At 41.1% G+C, this 17,293-nt stretch overlaps 1 protein-coding gene across 2 annotated transcripts in view; it reads left to right on the forward strand.

The window, feature by feature from the left end:
- Positions 1 to 16,348, forward strand: part of MYLK (myosin light chain kinase) — a 218,319-nt gene extending 201,971 nt beyond the window's left edge. For both annotated transcript variants that reach the window (XM_074145668.1, XM_074145670.1), the window contains 6 exons: positions 670 to 793; positions 8,662 to 8,814; positions 9,825 to 9,948; positions 11,163 to 11,292; positions 12,178 to 12,297; positions 14,153 to 16,348. In XM_074145668.1, coding sequence (XP_074001769.1) covers positions 670 to 793; positions 8,662 to 8,814; positions 9,825 to 9,948; positions 11,163 to 11,292; positions 12,178 to 12,297; positions 14,153 to 14,400 — 899 coding nt within the window. In that variant the 3' untranslated portion in view covers positions 14,401 to 16,348. The remainder of the gene's footprint in view (positions 1 to 669; positions 794 to 8,661; positions 8,815 to 9,824; positions 9,949 to 11,162; positions 11,293 to 12,177; positions 12,298 to 14,152) is intronic.
- Positions 16,349 to 17,293: the final 945 nt, after the last annotated feature.

Here is a 17,293-nt window from a genome sequence, read left to right on the forward strand (position 1 = left end):
TTGAGTTTTACTGACAGGGCAGTGATCCACCAGGTGCATGTCATCAGCTGCTTTTCTTGTTTCACCACCAACCCGAGCCACTTCAAATTTCAGAGACAGGCAACCCAGTATTGATTTCCTTTCCTGTTTAAACTATTAAAAAAAAAAAAAATTGTTCAATTAAAACAGTTATTTCTTCTTATTATAACTTTATCACTACTGCTTCTCTTTACAGTAGAATCATTGAGCAGATCCCTGAGCTTTGATACATCTTAGATAATTTGTGAAAACTTCAACTTCTTTCTAACGCTGGAATCCTGAAGTCCTCTGTGCAACTGCTGAAGTGATGGAGGCTCAAACACTTTTCTACTTCAGGGCATCCAGATCTGAATTAAGCACTAAAAGTTCTCGTCTTTCTTAGACTTGGTCTTGTGGAAACTCCTTGCAACGGGAACCTTCTTATTTTGTGCCTTGTACAGTGGTGTGGGCTTGAGGATGCTTAATAAATAATGTTATTGCTATACAAGTATCAGCTAGGAAAATAGCAGTTCAGGCATTTTTTTTTTCTGATAAGGATCTTTAACAAAATCACAAATATGAGGACAAAACTGGTTTTCCTGTTACTGGGGAATAATTGTTTTTTAAAATCTGCAGGCAGCTGTTAATGGCTTTCTCTTTCATTCTTCACAGAAAATGCAGGTTCTCTGAAAGTTCTCTTTGGGACACCTGAGTTTGTGGCTCCAGAAGTTATAAACTATGAACCCATTGGATATGAAACAGATATGTGGAGTATAGGAGTTATCTGCTACATTTTGTGAGTACCTTTGCTATTCTTAATGCAAATCCTGACAATTGCTGAACATACAAAATTTCCATAGGAAACTTTTGAATTCTTCTCCAATTTTCAGGCCTTTTGTATTCTAATTAGCAGCTCCAGCATGTTTAATAAAAATTCTCTGTTCCCAGAAGGGTGTAATTGGTAAACTGCAGAAGTAGCAATTCTGGAAATTCAGCCATTTAGTGCTGTACATCTTGCATCATAAACCAGCAATGCTTCATCTCATTTAAAAAGACAATGTGACAGTATTTTATTATTAACTTTAAACTCTTTTTCCTTCCCAGATATTAAAGAGAAATGTTTGAGCATGCACTAATAATTGAAATTTCCATTCTTTTATTCCCGAGAGAGAAAATTTTTGTGAAATTTCGAGGTCTTCTTACTCAGATTGTATCCCTCCTGGGACAGACTGAAGTATCCCAGCATTACCATATCTGTTCACAGTGAATTTTAATTTATTACTAAGCACAAACCACTGGATAAATACATTTTATAAGCAGCATGGATCAAGCTAATGGAAATCTTTTAGAGGATGGTTATCTGCAGCTCTTGGTTATGTATTTCAGTACTTGATTTGATCTTTATATGTGATTTGATAACACGTGATTATGAACTTCAATGGGTCTAGAGAAACATATATGGAAATAGGATCTCCATGTCTAGAACAGCAAGCGATCTTCCTCCAACTGTGACTTTTCACATTTGATGCCATATAAACACATGCAAAGAGAAGCTCAGTTTGGAGCATGGTTCTTTCTCCCTCCCTCCAGTTTCAATAGTAAGTAAATGGCAGATCTGCTTTGCGCTCATTCTTCTAAAGGCTTCTCTCATTTAAGAGTCCTCTCCTCCCTGGCTACATTCTTCCTTGACACCTGGCAGTGCCCAGTTATTAGCCTCCCCTTTACTCAGTCTTTCTGTAATTCTGCTTGCCTTCTCAGCCTGTCCTTGGTCTCATACTCTTCTCATTTCCAAACTAAGCAACAGCCTTTTCCTTCTTGTCCTGGGCAAAAGCTACTACACCAACTCTCTTACTCCCAGAAAAGACTCCGAATATTTCTGTTATCTTCTGTTTCTTCTGTGAAGTGTGCTATACTCTTCAAGGTCACTTTGCTCTGCCAGTTTATTTAAAGGACCTTTATTTTCCATTCACTTCCAGCATTTCTTTCTAGATCTTGAAAGCTCGTTTGGATCATCCTGTAGTTCAAATAGTGCAGACCACACACGCAGTACTCGGATGACAAATGCATTTATTTCTCTAGCTTTTGAGGCCTCCTGAGTTACCGGGCACCGAAGGGCGGTGTGGAGATCCCAGCCTGCCTGCGCAGCAATGGGAAACCCAACAGTTCCATCGATGCTGCATTGCCCCCTAGAGGCCTCTTGCGCATTAAAGAACAGAACGTCAACCACGGTGTGACGTGCACATTTAGGGGCTTTAACGTCTTCTGCTGTCATTTGTTATCAAAGTATATGTGAGGCTTTGTGTGTTTGCAGTATAAGCAGTGACATGTCTGATAACCGAGGCAAAAATCGTTGACAGCAGAGGTGTGTGCTGCATACGGTACGTGCTGGAGAACGCTGTTACCCTCTAAGTAGACAAGGCAAAGGGAGCAGGTGAAACAGATGGAGACAAGGTGACATGTCTTGCCAAAAACCAATCTGCAGGCAGTGCCAGAACTGCTTCTTCCCAGTTTCTCTGTGCCACCAGAAGCAAGATATTTGGATGCTGTAATGTTCAGCAGATGGGATTGGGATGGTGTTGCACAGGTCTTACAGATGACCTGATATGCCTTGTGAAACGTATTATGAAATTGCTTGTTTGCTAAGATGTCTTTAAACTCATTTAACTCCTCATGAGGGGAAAATTACATTACCTAAATGCAACAAAAATCTTTTTGGATGCGTAGCTATTAATGATTAACAGTAATAATCAGCTTTTGTCCTTCTTGTGATAAGAATAAAGTAATAGAAGTTAGGGAAGACCTGTGAGTCATCGCTTGGACTTTCCCCCTCCAGCGGAATGACAGGCTCCCAATCTGTCTTCACTTCCTTAAAGCCCAGCTATTTTTGCAGACTCACAACTATGAGCCATTATCCAAAACGGACCATCACATCATCATTACAGAATGCAAATAAAAGTCATTGAGAACTGCATCTCTCTTACTTGTAGCTCTGCTTTCCTGTTTTCATTACAAGCTCAGAACTGCCAAATCTCACGCACAAAGTGTAAGACTCGCTCATCTGGTGTCTGTCTCACATCCCATCACTGTGCTTGTAACTTAGGTTTTGTATCCCCTCTCTCCTGACGTGGTGAGTGGGGAGTGAGGAAGGTGAGCTCTGCAGTAGCACTGGACTTAAGGACAGGTCTGCTACAGGCAGCTGATGGCCCAAAGCCACTGTGTCCATCGTATGTCCTCAGCGAAGCAGCAGGGAGCATGCTACTGCATGACTTGACACAACCCCTCTTTTAAGGTAGGGTTCTAGAGTGCCAAGAGGCCAGTAACCTGCCTAGAAAGAGACTGTTTCCGTTACGTCCTGTACAACAATGAATTCAAACCAGGTTTACCAAAGAGCTGCTAAAGAGATCTCAGTGGGTGAAGGGTCTTCCCTGCAGAAGAATAGATGGGTGGGATGAAATCTCACATAGGAACAAGGTGAGAGCACTGCTCCAAAATCCTGCAGCAAAACCTCTCTCCTACCTGCTGCTATGCAGGCGTATGTACAGGTATCGCCCACTCCGTTGGGATGCTGCATCCATCTTCCTTATGGCATGACTGACCTAATTCCATCCTACAGCTCATAGGTTCCCTTTCCACATTCCTTAGCTACGCATTAAATCCTTTTAATCTTTCTGGATAACTTATTCAGTCCTGTCTCTTCATCAGTCTTTGTTCTTCCTTATATTTCCCTGTTTGTATTCTCCACCTCGTGTTTTTTATCTTTCACTTTTATCTTGTTCTCTGTCCTGTTCTGCATCACCGTACTGTCCCACATACTTCAGTTGATCTACTGCCTTAAGTAACAGGCCACAAATATTATAGCTTGTGTGTATCATCTCCATTTATGTCTATTTCAGTGTTTCTCCCTGCATTCACAATAATCTTTATCTAATGAAGGTTAAACTTCCTGAATTCTTTCCAGCTCTTTCTGACCCATTTATTCTTCTTGGCATTGCTGAATTTGTTTGTTGTTTTTTTCTATTTCTGGTTCTTTTGATGATCCATTTGGATAGTCAATGTTTCCAATATTTAGTAATCTGAAACAATTTCTAAATTCTATTTTTATTTCAAACCAAATTTTGGTCTAAGATTTCAGTGCTGTGTGCACTGAACGTGGATAGTGCTTTTCCTTCTCCCACCGTAGGATCTGACTAGTTTCAGTGAGGAACTGGCTGCAGCTGACTCAAACCTCTGCTTGCTCTCCATTAGTTCTTCTTGCTTTATCAGTGCCAGGCAGTGTATATCTTTTCAGAGTAGCTGATATCTGTCAATTAATAATTTTTTAATATGCTATATCTTAGGCCTTTTTTAATACCGCTTTTGATATCGCTGTATACTCTTTTCCTTCAGCACCTTCCTAATAACATGCACTCCGTTTCTTCAAACTTTCCCCTTCCTTTTTATCTATTGCTTTATTCAACACTGCTGTTATTCCTCCCGTGTTTGGCCGTCTGGGTTGGTTGAAAGATCTTTTGGCATCGTTCATCTTTTGGGTCTGCTGACTTTGGACTTCGATAAGGCAAGACACTCACACTGCTGGTTTGCACTTGGCTCCACGTCATATGAAAAATTTAAGACTTGTTAATATAAAGATGAGAGAGCACTCCTTGTTCTTTCAATAAAGCAAGTTAGGAGGGCTTTAATGTCATGACTGTACTGCTCAAAAGAAAAAGAATTATTTGTTCAGTGGCGCTGGAAAACTGTGATTCCTCATTAAGCCACTGGGCATGTAGAACAAGGATGAGAACAGAGTAACAGCCTTGCTTCGGCGTTGAGCCGGCTTCCTGTAGGTGGGTTCAGTGGTCTGTTTCTTCTGTGAGACAGCCAGCGTGGGAGTCCGTCAGCCTTCAGCTAAGGAAAAGGTGGTTTTATCCACTGGATGCATAACCCCCTGCAAAGTAAACTGAGATTGTTTGTTTTATTTCACTTGTAAAAGAAATAAATTACTACACGATCTCCAGGCTGCAGGCATTACCATGCGCTTATTTGACACGACCTGCACGGGTTTATCAGAAGGAGACAGCGCTCTTTGTACTGAAATCTGTTACTTTTTTTGCCTGCAAATGCAATGCAAAGACTGTAAGGAGGAGCTCAGTGTCATCCCCCCAAATCAGTTGCTGCTGCAAACGCTGCTTGCAAAGAAATGCTCAGCGTATGACTTCTTGAGACATGCAACAAACTCATCTTTTCTGGATTAGTGGCAGTCTTAATGCAAAGATTTCCAGGTGAGACACTATCCTGTTTGTTAGATAGGCAGTGAGACCGGCAACCACATCGGACCCTTTTGAGCTTAACATCTCGAAATCTCCCTCAGAGCTTTGTTAGAACAGACCAATAAATGTTAGGGAACTTCCAGAGAATAAAATATCTTTCTTCTTTATTTAGAAGTGGAAACTGTGAAAGATTTTCTAAACAAATGGTTCTTAACATGCCAGGCAGATGCCTGGTTAAGTAGCTGGAAAAATGTTTTCAGTAAACAACTTGCTGCTTTTCTAATAGTAACTTTGCAGTGTAAGCTCAGTATTAATTTTCTGGAGCGGTAGCTCGTCTTTATCACTTCACTTCAGCATTCCAAAAGGAAATTGTTTCCATAATCTGTCAAAAGAGTTGCTGGGCCATTACTTTAAATGGCTATTAAGAAATGAACGACCAAGACTTAGGTCAGTGAAATGTGAGCTGAAGATAAGAATTCCAGGTTATAATCTACATTCGTTTCTGGATTTTGTTTTCTGACTATAGACAAGGATCTAGTTCTCCTTATAAGTATTTCCATGACAAGGCAACTGATTCACAGCGTAAAACTATGGTAGAAAGAGGGAATTATTTTACCCTTATAAATTTGCAACAGAAATGTTTGCAATTCAGAAATATGAAAATATGTTCATTGCAATGTTTGAATGAGTGCTGTTACACTGGTGTTTGGAAATGACACGGTGAGTGGAGGCTTAACTGATACCCGTCTGGTAATTTACCAGATGCATGGAATGGGTCGATCCTACCAGAGCATTTAGGATTTTATCCAATAATTTTATCATGCAATTCTTAAAAAAGAAAAAAAAATAAATAAAGCCCACCAAAACAACCAAAGGGGTTTTTTTCCTCTCTAGTCTCCGTCTCTTTATCCTCATCCCTCAAAAGCCATGTGCGACGTGCAGTACTGCTCTGCCCAGGGAGCTAAATGTCTTTGCAAGCGCTGACTCTTTTGGCAGTGGAGGGCACTGGTGTCTCCACACGAAGCAACGTCTCTGTATCTGTAGCAGTCTCTTTAGCATGGAAGTGATCTCTCAATACTGCAGCTTTAATCTCTGGAAACAGACCAAAATATTATCCAATGTAGCCTGCACAATACTATTTGTGGCAATCCTACGCAGAGGTCACCTTCGCCATACTTCCATCAAGTATTGAAGGGAAATGGGATTGTTACTGCTCTGACTGCCCAAGCGTGTCCTCTGGAAGCTTAACGGGATGAAGGGAAGAAGTGCATCTCCTGTATTGGCAGTCAACTAAAGAAATACTTCACAGCCCCTTCACTTGTATAAAATGTGCAGCTTTTTAGCAGCTGCTGAATTGGCTGATAGATTCTTGTACTTAGTACGGTCAAAAAAAGACACAACTTGCCCATCAGTATGTGGCACCCAAAGCTTAGAACTGCAGCCTGGATGGTATTTTTGCACTTTCTAAAACATTATAGAGAACGATGACATTGTCATAAGTAGGAAAATGCCTAAATATGGGAGTGGAGATTGATTTAGGGCCCTGCAGGAGTGCTTTGCAGATTCCAGGACAGAGATTTTGCTTCAACGATTTACCTGGCCGTGACAGCTGATGAGCACGAGGGCAGAAGAGAGTCTCACTGCGCAGCGGCTATACCAGCTCTCCAGTGCCACCAGGCACAAACCTTGGCTCTTCCAGTAAAGTAAGCGTGAAAGACAGAGAACAGCCATGGTAAAGTTGGTTTATATGGGCATTTTTTGGTATGTCAATCCTTCAGCTTTCTGTAACTCACGCCTACTGTATGTTCACAAATGGGTTTATGCCACCTTATACATTTATAAAGTCATGCTTCACTGTTGCATTTGAATGCACCCCATCTAACGGAAAGTAAGACAGCAAATACTTTCTGTTCTGATTTACCTCCTTCTGCCTGAGAAGAAAGAAACCTTTTATCTTCATCTCATGTATTATTACTAGGAAATTTCTGAAGTGTACACGTAAGATTCTAGACTCCGCTGTACTGCACACAACTTCCAGAAATGGTAAAAGATTTAGTATCTGCTTTGTCTGAGGCTTCAAAGCGGATGTGTTTCTGCTTTGCTTATAGAAGTAAAATCCTTAGGAACAAATTCCAAATCAGGTTGTAATTAGTAACAAAAAAGTAGCAAAATAACTTTGGAGGAGGAAATTAAACTAATATTATTATTCTATTACTATTCTATTACTATTATACTAATATTATTAATCTAATTTGATCTAATAATCAAATAAAGCTCACTTTATTTGATCCCAATCTCTTTTTCTACTAATCTGTTCTGTGATACTCAGTAGCATCACGATATTTTTCTGTAATACTCAGTAGCATCATGGTATTTTTCTGTACAGTATTTTCAGAACCCTAGTAAGTTCCACTTATTTTTCCATATTTAAAAAAAATGTATTACTGTTGAAATGTAACTGGTTGTTGTAACTGGTTAACGTGATTGTACAGAGAAAGTAAATAAAGTCTGTAAAATTTCATGAGGAATAGGTTATTATATAAATTGCATGCCAGGAAGAAGACCTGAAAACTGAATAACTTGTAGTTCTAAAGAATAAGCATTTTTACTGAAAGGGTGATATATACAGGAATCAAAAGTGCCTGGATGCACAAAAGTACAGTTTAATAGAGGACAACGCTCAGCTGGAGAAAGATACTCTGCAAAAATGACACCATGATGTTCTGTAATTGCCTTTCACTGGCAATTTATCAGTTATATTGCATAAAAAGCCTTGGAAGCTCAAGGTACGTTATAAAAGAGTATTATTTCCATTTCATGCATCATCATGAATGATTGAGAACATAAAGACCAAATTACTTTTGGAGGCATCTGCATAACTCTGCAGCCTGCAGTGATGTTTTATCTGGCTATATAATTCAGGGTGCTTTTGTTTACAAAATAGCCCTGTGGATTTCGTGATGCATCTTTCTTCTTGGGCTCTCTCTGCAGGAGGAAATGGAATAAAATGTACAAAAAACCTTGGTTTGAGAGTAAAGGCAGCAAAGTCACTCTGAAAGCACCAGAAAAAAAAAAAAAAGAAAAAGAAAAAAAAAGCTATTCAACTGAATTTGGTGTGAAAATTGCAGTATTATTTATGCAGAACCAGACAAGTACTTTAACAAACTAGTATGCTCCACTTGCTCAACTTTCACCTAATTCTAGTTCTCTCCTCAAAAACATCTTGGGAAAAGAGAAAAAAACAGCAAAAAAATTCCTTTCAGTTTTGCAGTCATTTTATTTTTTTAAGGGGAGCTCTTACTGATAAAGATCTGCAGAGCACAGGAGATGTCACACATGATTTTAATTTGCTCCTCTGATAATTTGCAAATTGACTCCGTTTGGTTTTTTGTCTGTCTGTCTCTTCTATCCCCAGGGTCAGCGGACTTTCTCCTTTCATGGGAGACAATGACAACGAAACCCTAGCCAATGTCACTTCAGCAACGTGGGACTTCGACGATGAGGCTTTTGATGAAATCTCCGATGATGCCAAGGACTTTATCAGCAATCTCCTCAAGAAAGACATGAAGTAAAGCTGTTGGACTTGATACACTTCCTATGTTTGCATTTAGCTGAACTTGTCGTTCTTGTTTCCCCACCATGAATCTCCACATTGACGCAGGCACCTCTGGTGATACTTTATAAGGAGCTGTGTGTGCCCGTCTGTCTGTGGCTCTCGGGTGTTTTACGTGCAGGGTGCAGGGCTGAATGGAGCGCTTTCCTTGAACCACCTGCTCCTTCTGCTTTTCCTTTCCCTCTGGCAAGGTGCACCCTGAGGTTTTTTTGTGGCTGCTCTTACCTTCACTGTTGTGTGACACAGATTCCTGCATGACAAGTTCTGTCTTGATCTGAATGGGTTGTGCTTTGACCGGATTTATTTGGGGTACCTCTGAGTAGGCAGCTTTCCTGTAAATGCAGTAATCAGGCAAGAAAAAAAAAAAAAAGATTAGTAGGAAGCCCTGTTTACAGCAGACTCTGAACAAACCAAGGCAAGAAAACATACTTCTCCCAACGAGTTTGCAGTCGGATGGATGGAGAACAGAGGGTTATTTACCCGTCTTCCATGAACAAAGTGAAGAATGGGTGTGGCTTGATTAGAGATTTGGACATTTCCGTTTTGTTAAAATGTTCAGTGCGGCAGGAAGGAGGATATTTAGTGGTGGGAAAGGGGAAATCTCTGTAAGTGAAGGAAAGGAGATCTGGGAGAGGGTTCTGCCAGCATGAGGTAGCTGAATCACTGCCATTGTGGCTCTGCTGTATGTGTTCCATGCCTAAGACATATGGCTTTTTGTGCTTTGTTTTATGATGTTTTATTAACACTTAAAAATGCACAGTTTTCTCGCAAAAAAAAAAGCCCCAGAGAAATTGTGAGTTGAAGAAATAAGCACTGCTGGGAAAGCAGTGCCATGTAATCTATGTTGCTAAATTTAGGAAACAGAAAAATCAGCTCTCAGAAAAGAGAGCACAAAATAATGTTAAAGCAGGTAGGTTCAACTATCGTTAATGGCAACGCTGACTAACCTTTTTATATAAAAACAGGAGTCGCTTAAATTGTACTCAATGTCTTCAGCATCCTTGGCTGCAAAAAGACACCAAAAACATGGAAGCCAAAAAACTTTCCAAAGATAGGATGAAGAAATATATGGCCAGAAGAAAATGGCAGGTAATGAAGAGGACATAGAATTGGGCTAATTATCCTAATAAGTCTCTTGATTTCTAATGTTTATGAATCTGAGAAACACATCATGCCAGGTGGTTCCTGCTGCTGGTGAGAACTCCAGTGTGGCCAGAGTATGAATGCAGTAAAGCAGGTTTGGTTTCTACGGGCGAGCCGTAGGAGGGTGCCTGGCTACATATAGATATATATATATATGTATATAAAACACATGATGATTCCATTTCAGGCTACTAAAAGGCATATGAGTTCAAGTATAGTTTTTCCCATTTTTTGGGGGGTATGACCATCTCTTCTGCCTGCCCTCTCCATCCCTCTGAGGGCTGGGCGATTCTGTTGTCCTTAAACTTGAACAGCTTGGGAAAAGCTTATCCGCCTGGCCTCCCTAAAGACACCTCATTTTGTGGTGGTTTCGTTCTCCTAAGCCAGTAGTTCTGTCCCGGTGGAGCACCAAGCTTCTCAGGGATTCGGTCAGTTTGGTTTAATAATTTTCTTTGACGTATTTGGTCTCCGTATCTTCTTTTATCTTAATGCTGGAATTGCTGTAGCCGGTCCATCTGTGCTGTTCTGGTACCTAGGGGAGCTGATGTGTAAAATCCTGGATCCACTCTTTTGATTAGCCTACAAAATATTCATTTATGTAAATCTACCTTATATTTCCTCATACGTTCTACTGTACGTGTTTCTTAGGAGCTCATTGCAAGCTGTACAAAAATATGAGTGTCCGTACTAGAGGCAACATAGTTTGAGCGTATTTTAGTATCCTGGCGGTGGATTCTCGAGCCTGTCAGAGGTCTTTCTCATTCATTTCACATTAGCTGGTTATTCCTCCTTGATGAAACTCGGTCCAGCCCATATGGCTATCGAGGGAGCCGTCCACCACCAGAGCTAAGTTCCAGTAAAACAGGACATAGCTTTTCGCCGGCCCTCCTCTCGCACAGTGCTTTTTATCCGCGGCTAACAGAGACATTCATTTAGGTATGAGTTCATCAGGGGAAGTTTATATCTGCAACTAAATTTGGTAATTCAGACCAGCCTGCTCTGTCTCTCCTAAAACAACAGAGCTATATATAAGCAGTTTGTCCAACAATTCCAGTGAGGTTTGCAGAGATCCCAGATAATTTGTCCGAAGCACGATTGTTACAGAAAATCACATGCCTTTTGGATTGGATTGATCAGAAGCCTTTTATGTTATGTCTTAGAAAACAGGCCATGCTGTCCGAGCAATAGGAAGGCTGTCGTCCATGGCAATGATTTCTGGTATGAGTGGGAGGAAGGCCTCTGGGAGCTCGCCTACCAGCCCTATAAATGCAGACAAAGTAGAGAACGAAGGTAAGCAATTTTGCTGCACCGTATTTTTGCCTCTGTCTGAATCCTATTAAAACTTTTAGCAAAATTCAAAATTCTAGAGACCGATCGTTAAGTTGGTTATTCCTGCGCGCTCTCTCTGGTTTCGCTTCTTCTTTTTATTTTTTTTTAAAGAAATCTATCAAAAATTCATTTTTTTCATGTTGTTCTGCTACTCGAAATGCCCCAGTATAAGTACGGGCAGTAAAGTCTTCTCTTTTTAAAGCCAAAGAATTAAGGCAGATTTGTCAGCTGCACTTTCTACCAGTTTGGGAATGCTTGTTTATACAAAGATTACAGTGATGTATTGCCTTCTCATGCCAGTCAGCGAGCAATAAAGTATTAACACTTGCTGTAACCGAGACACGTACTCTGCATTAACCGTGCTCCTCAGACAGGGGCATTTCAGAACAAAAATAATGTGTCGAAGTTATTCCCCTACGCCCCCATTTGAAATAGGGATTTGTGGGGTCTAACAATCAGGGGGGCAGACGTTTGACACTTCTGAAAATCAAGCGAGTCGTTTTGATGTATCCAGATAGACTGCGGGCTGATAGTGGTTGAACTGGCTTACCCCTCTGACTAGCAAAAGTCCAGGCTTGGTTAGAAACAAATTCAAGGAGAAAATAAAGATGATTTGCAGTGTGGAGGCCTGCACGTTGCTTTCATTCTATTTATGGTCTGAATCTTTGTCCAGCTGCAAAAGATTGGCACAAAACTAAGCAGCTACCGTCCTCACTGTCCCAGTAGCCTTACAGAACTAAGCGAAATAAAAGATGCTTTCACTACCATCTGGTAATTAAAAATTAAATTGCATCTTTTGAGAACATGCCCTGTAAAATAATTAACTATCTCTTCCCTCTCCTCCAGATGCTTTCCTTGAAGAAGTGGCTGAAGAAAAGCCCCATGTAAAGCCATATTTTACTAAAAAAATCCTTGACATAGAGGTTGTGGAAGGAAGTGCTGCTAGATTTGACTGCAAAATTGAAGGTACTTTGAATTACCGTATCTGTTTCTTTCTTTCCTTCCTTGCCAGTCTTCTGCATTGTGCTGTTCTTTACATTTTTCTTTTTTTTTTTTTTTTCTGTATTATCATTGAGTTGGTGTCATTTTGCTTTACCAATATCTGCATGTCACAGCATGAATGTGTTGCAATAAGAGAAATGACTTGGAGCTGCACGGGCTTGTTCTGTGCTTGCCATAGAACAGAAGCCTCCGAGTCAATGTGTGAATCACTAATTCAGAATAGCAAGTGGGAACAGCAAGATGTGGGTTTTTTTGAGTGTAGGAACAGTAAAAACAAGATGCAATGTAGTACCACGAACTGCAAGAGTAAGAGACTGCTAACCAGAAACCAGGAATAAGTAGGAAGTCACTTGTTTGAAATGACAGACAAGTTTCAGGTGACTTCAAAATAACGTTCTGTCATACATACATTGTATTAAAGGCAAAGAAGCCCCTAACAGTGTATTTGCATGAGAAATAACAATAATATCATTGTTCTGGTTACAAAAGTCATATCTAGAAAATACTGTATTGTTATTCAAGAAAGAAAACTTAGACTGGACTATGCAGATAGAAAGAATAAGTTTATAAGAAAGCATTTAAGGAGCTTGGGCTTTGTCAGCCTAATGGTCTGAAGGCCAAGAGCGCTACAATTTCTGCTGCAATGAGACTGAACCTTCTGTATCGCGGCTGTTGATGAACGCTAGAAATTAGGAAGAGAAGAGCTGTTAAAACAAAATGGATAGAGTCAGTACCGTACTGCACGTGTTTCAGTTAGACAATTTCTAATCTTAAAATGAGGTTCAGAAACTGCCTCACTGACCTTCTGCTTGTTTGTTTCTGTGCTCCTAATCTCTTTCACTGCCTGTGTTTCCTACCTCACAGCGGGGATGTGAGGATGGATTGTTGTTGCTGATGGATGCTCAGCGTGAGGGGTACGTGCATAAGTACTGCATGGAATAAAATAGATGGATGTACCAGGGCTGATGTTCCAGACTCTCCAGTGTATCGCTGTAATGTTCGCTGTCTGTTAGGGATTCCTGCACTGTATTTCTGCCCAGTGGGAAGTCACCCTCCCGTCACAGTCCAAAACTTGGCTGAGGCGACAAGCCTTCAATTTGTCCTAGCAGCCAAGAGTACTGTATAAGGGATTGTTCTCCAGCGTGCATCGTACAGCCCTGCCCTGGGTGCTTCCAGTACAGCACAGCCATTGGCTTCACACAAGGCTCCAAAACTCCTGCTGAGATGCAGAATCAAAATGCTTTTCCGAGACCCCCTCGCTTATCCTGACAAACACAAACAGGAAATGGGAGTGCCACAGTCACCGTGCAGGACAGGCTGCTGTGTAAGGAGCAGATTAGGAGGAGGAAAATTCAGAATAGCCACAACAAAGCAACCCGAGGAGGATATCAAATTGTAGTTGTAGCCCAGAACACCTTACCTGTGAAATTCTAAATCTCGCTGTTGGGAACTGTGGTTTCCACAAAAGCTGCACCATAAGGTAAGCCTCAAATATGTTGCTAAGAGTCCCTCGCTGGCTGACGTCCGAGGCACAGAGAAAGCTGTCTGCAGCCACTGCTAAAGTAGTGCAAAGCGCAACCTAGGGAGTACCTCAGTGCTAACTTTCAATCTTTTGCTATTCATAATAAAGTTGTTCCAGGTAGATGTGAAGTAAAAACGCCTCAGATCATCTACATTTATTTTAAATAGAATTCGATGGAATATTTGTATATCAACACGTTGGCATGTCCATACGCAGACGTGTAGTTAAAGCTTAGAGTAATTCCGGATTAGTTAATGCTCGTTCATTGCAATTGCCGTTCTCTCCCTGCTCTTGCAGGCTATCCTGACCCTGAGGTGATGTGGTACAAAGATGATCAGCCCGTCAAGGAGTCCCGTCACTTCCAGATAGATTATGATGAGGAGGGGAACTGTTCTTTGACTATTGCTGAAGTTTGTGGGGACGATGATGCCAAATACACCTGCAAAGCTGTTAACAGCCTCGGGGAAGCCACGTGCACCGCAGAACTCCTTGTGGAAACGATGGAAGGAAAAGAAGAAGATGAAGATGAGGAGGAGGAAGAATGAAACAAGGCTCAAAGGAAAAAAATTGAAAAAAATATATTTAAAGACTCTCCATATAAGGCTCAGTTATCAAAGCCAAGTTATCAAAAGCACCTTGTGTGATACGTAGGTCTTTGGGGGGTTGTTTTTTTCAGCATGATCAGTTGATACCTGTTTGCTTTATGTACGGGCATTAATTCAAATCAGCAGGCAATTTTAAATTGCTCGCTTGATTGGATTTACTTTAAGCAAGTCATCGACTAAGTTGCCCAGTCAATTTTTAAAATCAAATGTACGGAAAACAATTCTACAGTTAAATTCTGAACGTCTGAAAGAAAAGCAGTCTATTTCCTGAGCTCATTGCTCTATCCCGTCACTTTCCTGCAGCTAAGCTGGTGCCCCAAGATCTACTTAACAAGGAGCGGTTTGCCAGACACACAGGGAATCTCTCCAGTCCTAAAGAAAGAGGCTGCTCCCCGAGCAGTACCTGCTATAGGGGAAGGTCTGACACAGCCAGCGTTGCAATTTGTACCTTGGTATGGTTCATTTCACATCTGTTTTAAACAGAATTTCACAGTCCAAACTTAAAACTACTGCCCTTTCTCAGTGCGCTGTTGGTGCCGTTGTAATACTGGCTGAAGTGAAACACCCAGGTGGTTTCCTGAGATACTTCTGATCTTGCTTTTAACCAGCGGATCACACCTTGTCACCTTTCCCTTATAGAACCTGCCACTTCCGTGCTGTGACAGCTGCCGACTTAAGAAACAGACTGAAAACACAAAGAGGGAGAATATTTTCTGGTGTTCTGGTCAGTCTAATAATGACTTGTGATTCATGTATATGCTGCTGTGAAAAAAAAAAAAACAGGTTATTGCACAATCAGCGACTTCTCTGTGCATGTGTGTGAATGGAATCCCAGGTTAGTTAAAGTTCTACTTGCATTTATTTGGCAATTGCAAAACAGATTTCAACTGATGATAAGCTGGAAACTCCCACAGATTTTTGGAGTAGCCAAAAAGATAGTAGCCTGGATTACAAACTCCTTTATACTTAGCAGTTTCCAAAGAGTCTTAACCTATATAGGACCTATTTCTACCTTATGAGCTTGACTGTCTTGTTTTTGTCATGAACCTGCACCATTAAGGCTGTTGCATTTTTTAAAAATGCAGAAAAACAAAACAAAACAAAGAAATCCAAAACCCAGTGTTGTTGTGTTTTTTTTTTTTTCTTTTCTCAGACATGGTTAATGCACTCAGATTTAGTAACTTTGCTTTCCTTTCACAGTATTGGCACTTTTTAATTATTTTTTTTTTTTGTTGCTGTTCAGAGGTAATATCAGAAGCTGCAAGGTGATATGCATAATCCAAAACCAGTGTGTCTTATATCTATGTATCATTCCAAAAGTGATTCTTTTTGTTTTCCACTTTTTGTGTGTAAAGTGCAACCGTTTGCATTTCAAAGGTTACCTCTTTTAAAAAAAAACAAAACAACCATTACCTTAAAACCTCACCATTAAGTAGTCAGTGTACTTTAATACAGGTGTGTACAATATCAGCCTTAGGTTGTTTGATATTACCTAGTTGTGTATGTGTTTCATATGATTTGCTCTTCTACATTCAAAGCTCCACTGATGTGGATGACACGATGGTTTTTAACTGCTTTACTCTCTGTTGCTAAGTTCAGATTGCCAGCATGTCTCTTAATTTTCAATTGATAAAAACCTCGTTATACTAAACACAGTATTGCCACAATTCCTTATACAGAAAGGTTTCGAATCTGATTTAGAGCATACAGAGCTTTTCTCACGTTTTGGTTTTTTTTTTTAAATGTTTTAGGCAACAACGGGGTGTATTTTGTACCTTAATAAAAATATGCTACTGTTCTCCCAGTTTGTTAAACCATCAGAATTGCAAAGATGAGAACGCTACGGCTGTAGTTACTCACAGTTCCTAAATAAATAATACCACAAAGCACGCTCCTTGTATACTCTGTTGCAGGCGTCACCGCGTTCACCTGGGCTAAGCGTAGCAATAACAGCCTTCTTCTCCTGCTCTGTCCTGAGAGCTCCTCAGCCCAAAAATGGATGACAACAGTGGCAACAGTGAAACCCCCTTGATCTTTGTGGTGCTGCTGGGCGTCCCCCACCCCGTCAGCGCAGGTTCGCGGGGTGCGGAGGCTGCTCTGCCTCAGTGTCACCCCGGGGCTGACACCACCTGCTCTGCCCCACGTCTCCAGCCCCATCGCGTCCTTCACAGGGAACAGAAGCGTAAACGTGGATGGGGCACCACGGCAGCTGTGAGTTTTCTTTTACAGCTGAGAATTCCCTTATGGCGGGGAAATGTTTAGTTCAGAAAGATTGTAAGAGCAAGAGAAAAAAATCAGGGAAGTCTAGATGTAGATGTGTACTTACACCAATGCTCCTAGAAAGCTTAAAGCTGAATATATTTAGCAAATACGCTTGTGCTGCCTGTGTGCAGACTTCTTCTAACGTGGAGTCCAACACATGCAGGACCACGCAGAAAATCCTGAAAGCAAAGACTCTGAAACATCCTTGTAGCAACACGTTTCTTGAGCAAATCTTCAGTCATCTTTGCAAGAGGTGCTCTGCTCTCCTGTGAACGTACCTAACTTTATCCATTGGGAGCTGGTTTCCCTTCAGGTGGGCACGTGCATGAAGCAGTAGAAGGTCCGGACCTGATGGTGGGGTCTGTGGGCACAGCAGGGTCTGTGGGGACACATACTGGGTATCAGCACCCACAGACTCAGTATGGCTGTTCCCGCACACATTTTCCCTTCCCTCTCCTCCTTTACCAGTCCTTCAGTGTCCCACGGGCTATAAACTGCCTATTTTTCTTCTTCCCCAAGGATCTAACTAGCTTACCATCTCCCTGCTGCCTCCTATTATCATCCCTTCTAG

Source organism: Numenius arquata, chromosome 3, assembly GCF_964106895.1.
Source record: "Numenius arquata chromosome 3, bNumArq3.hap1.1, whole genome shotgun sequence".
NCBI classification, from domain to species: Eukaryota; Metazoa; Chordata; class Aves; order Charadriiformes; family Scolopacidae; genus Numenius; species Numenius arquata.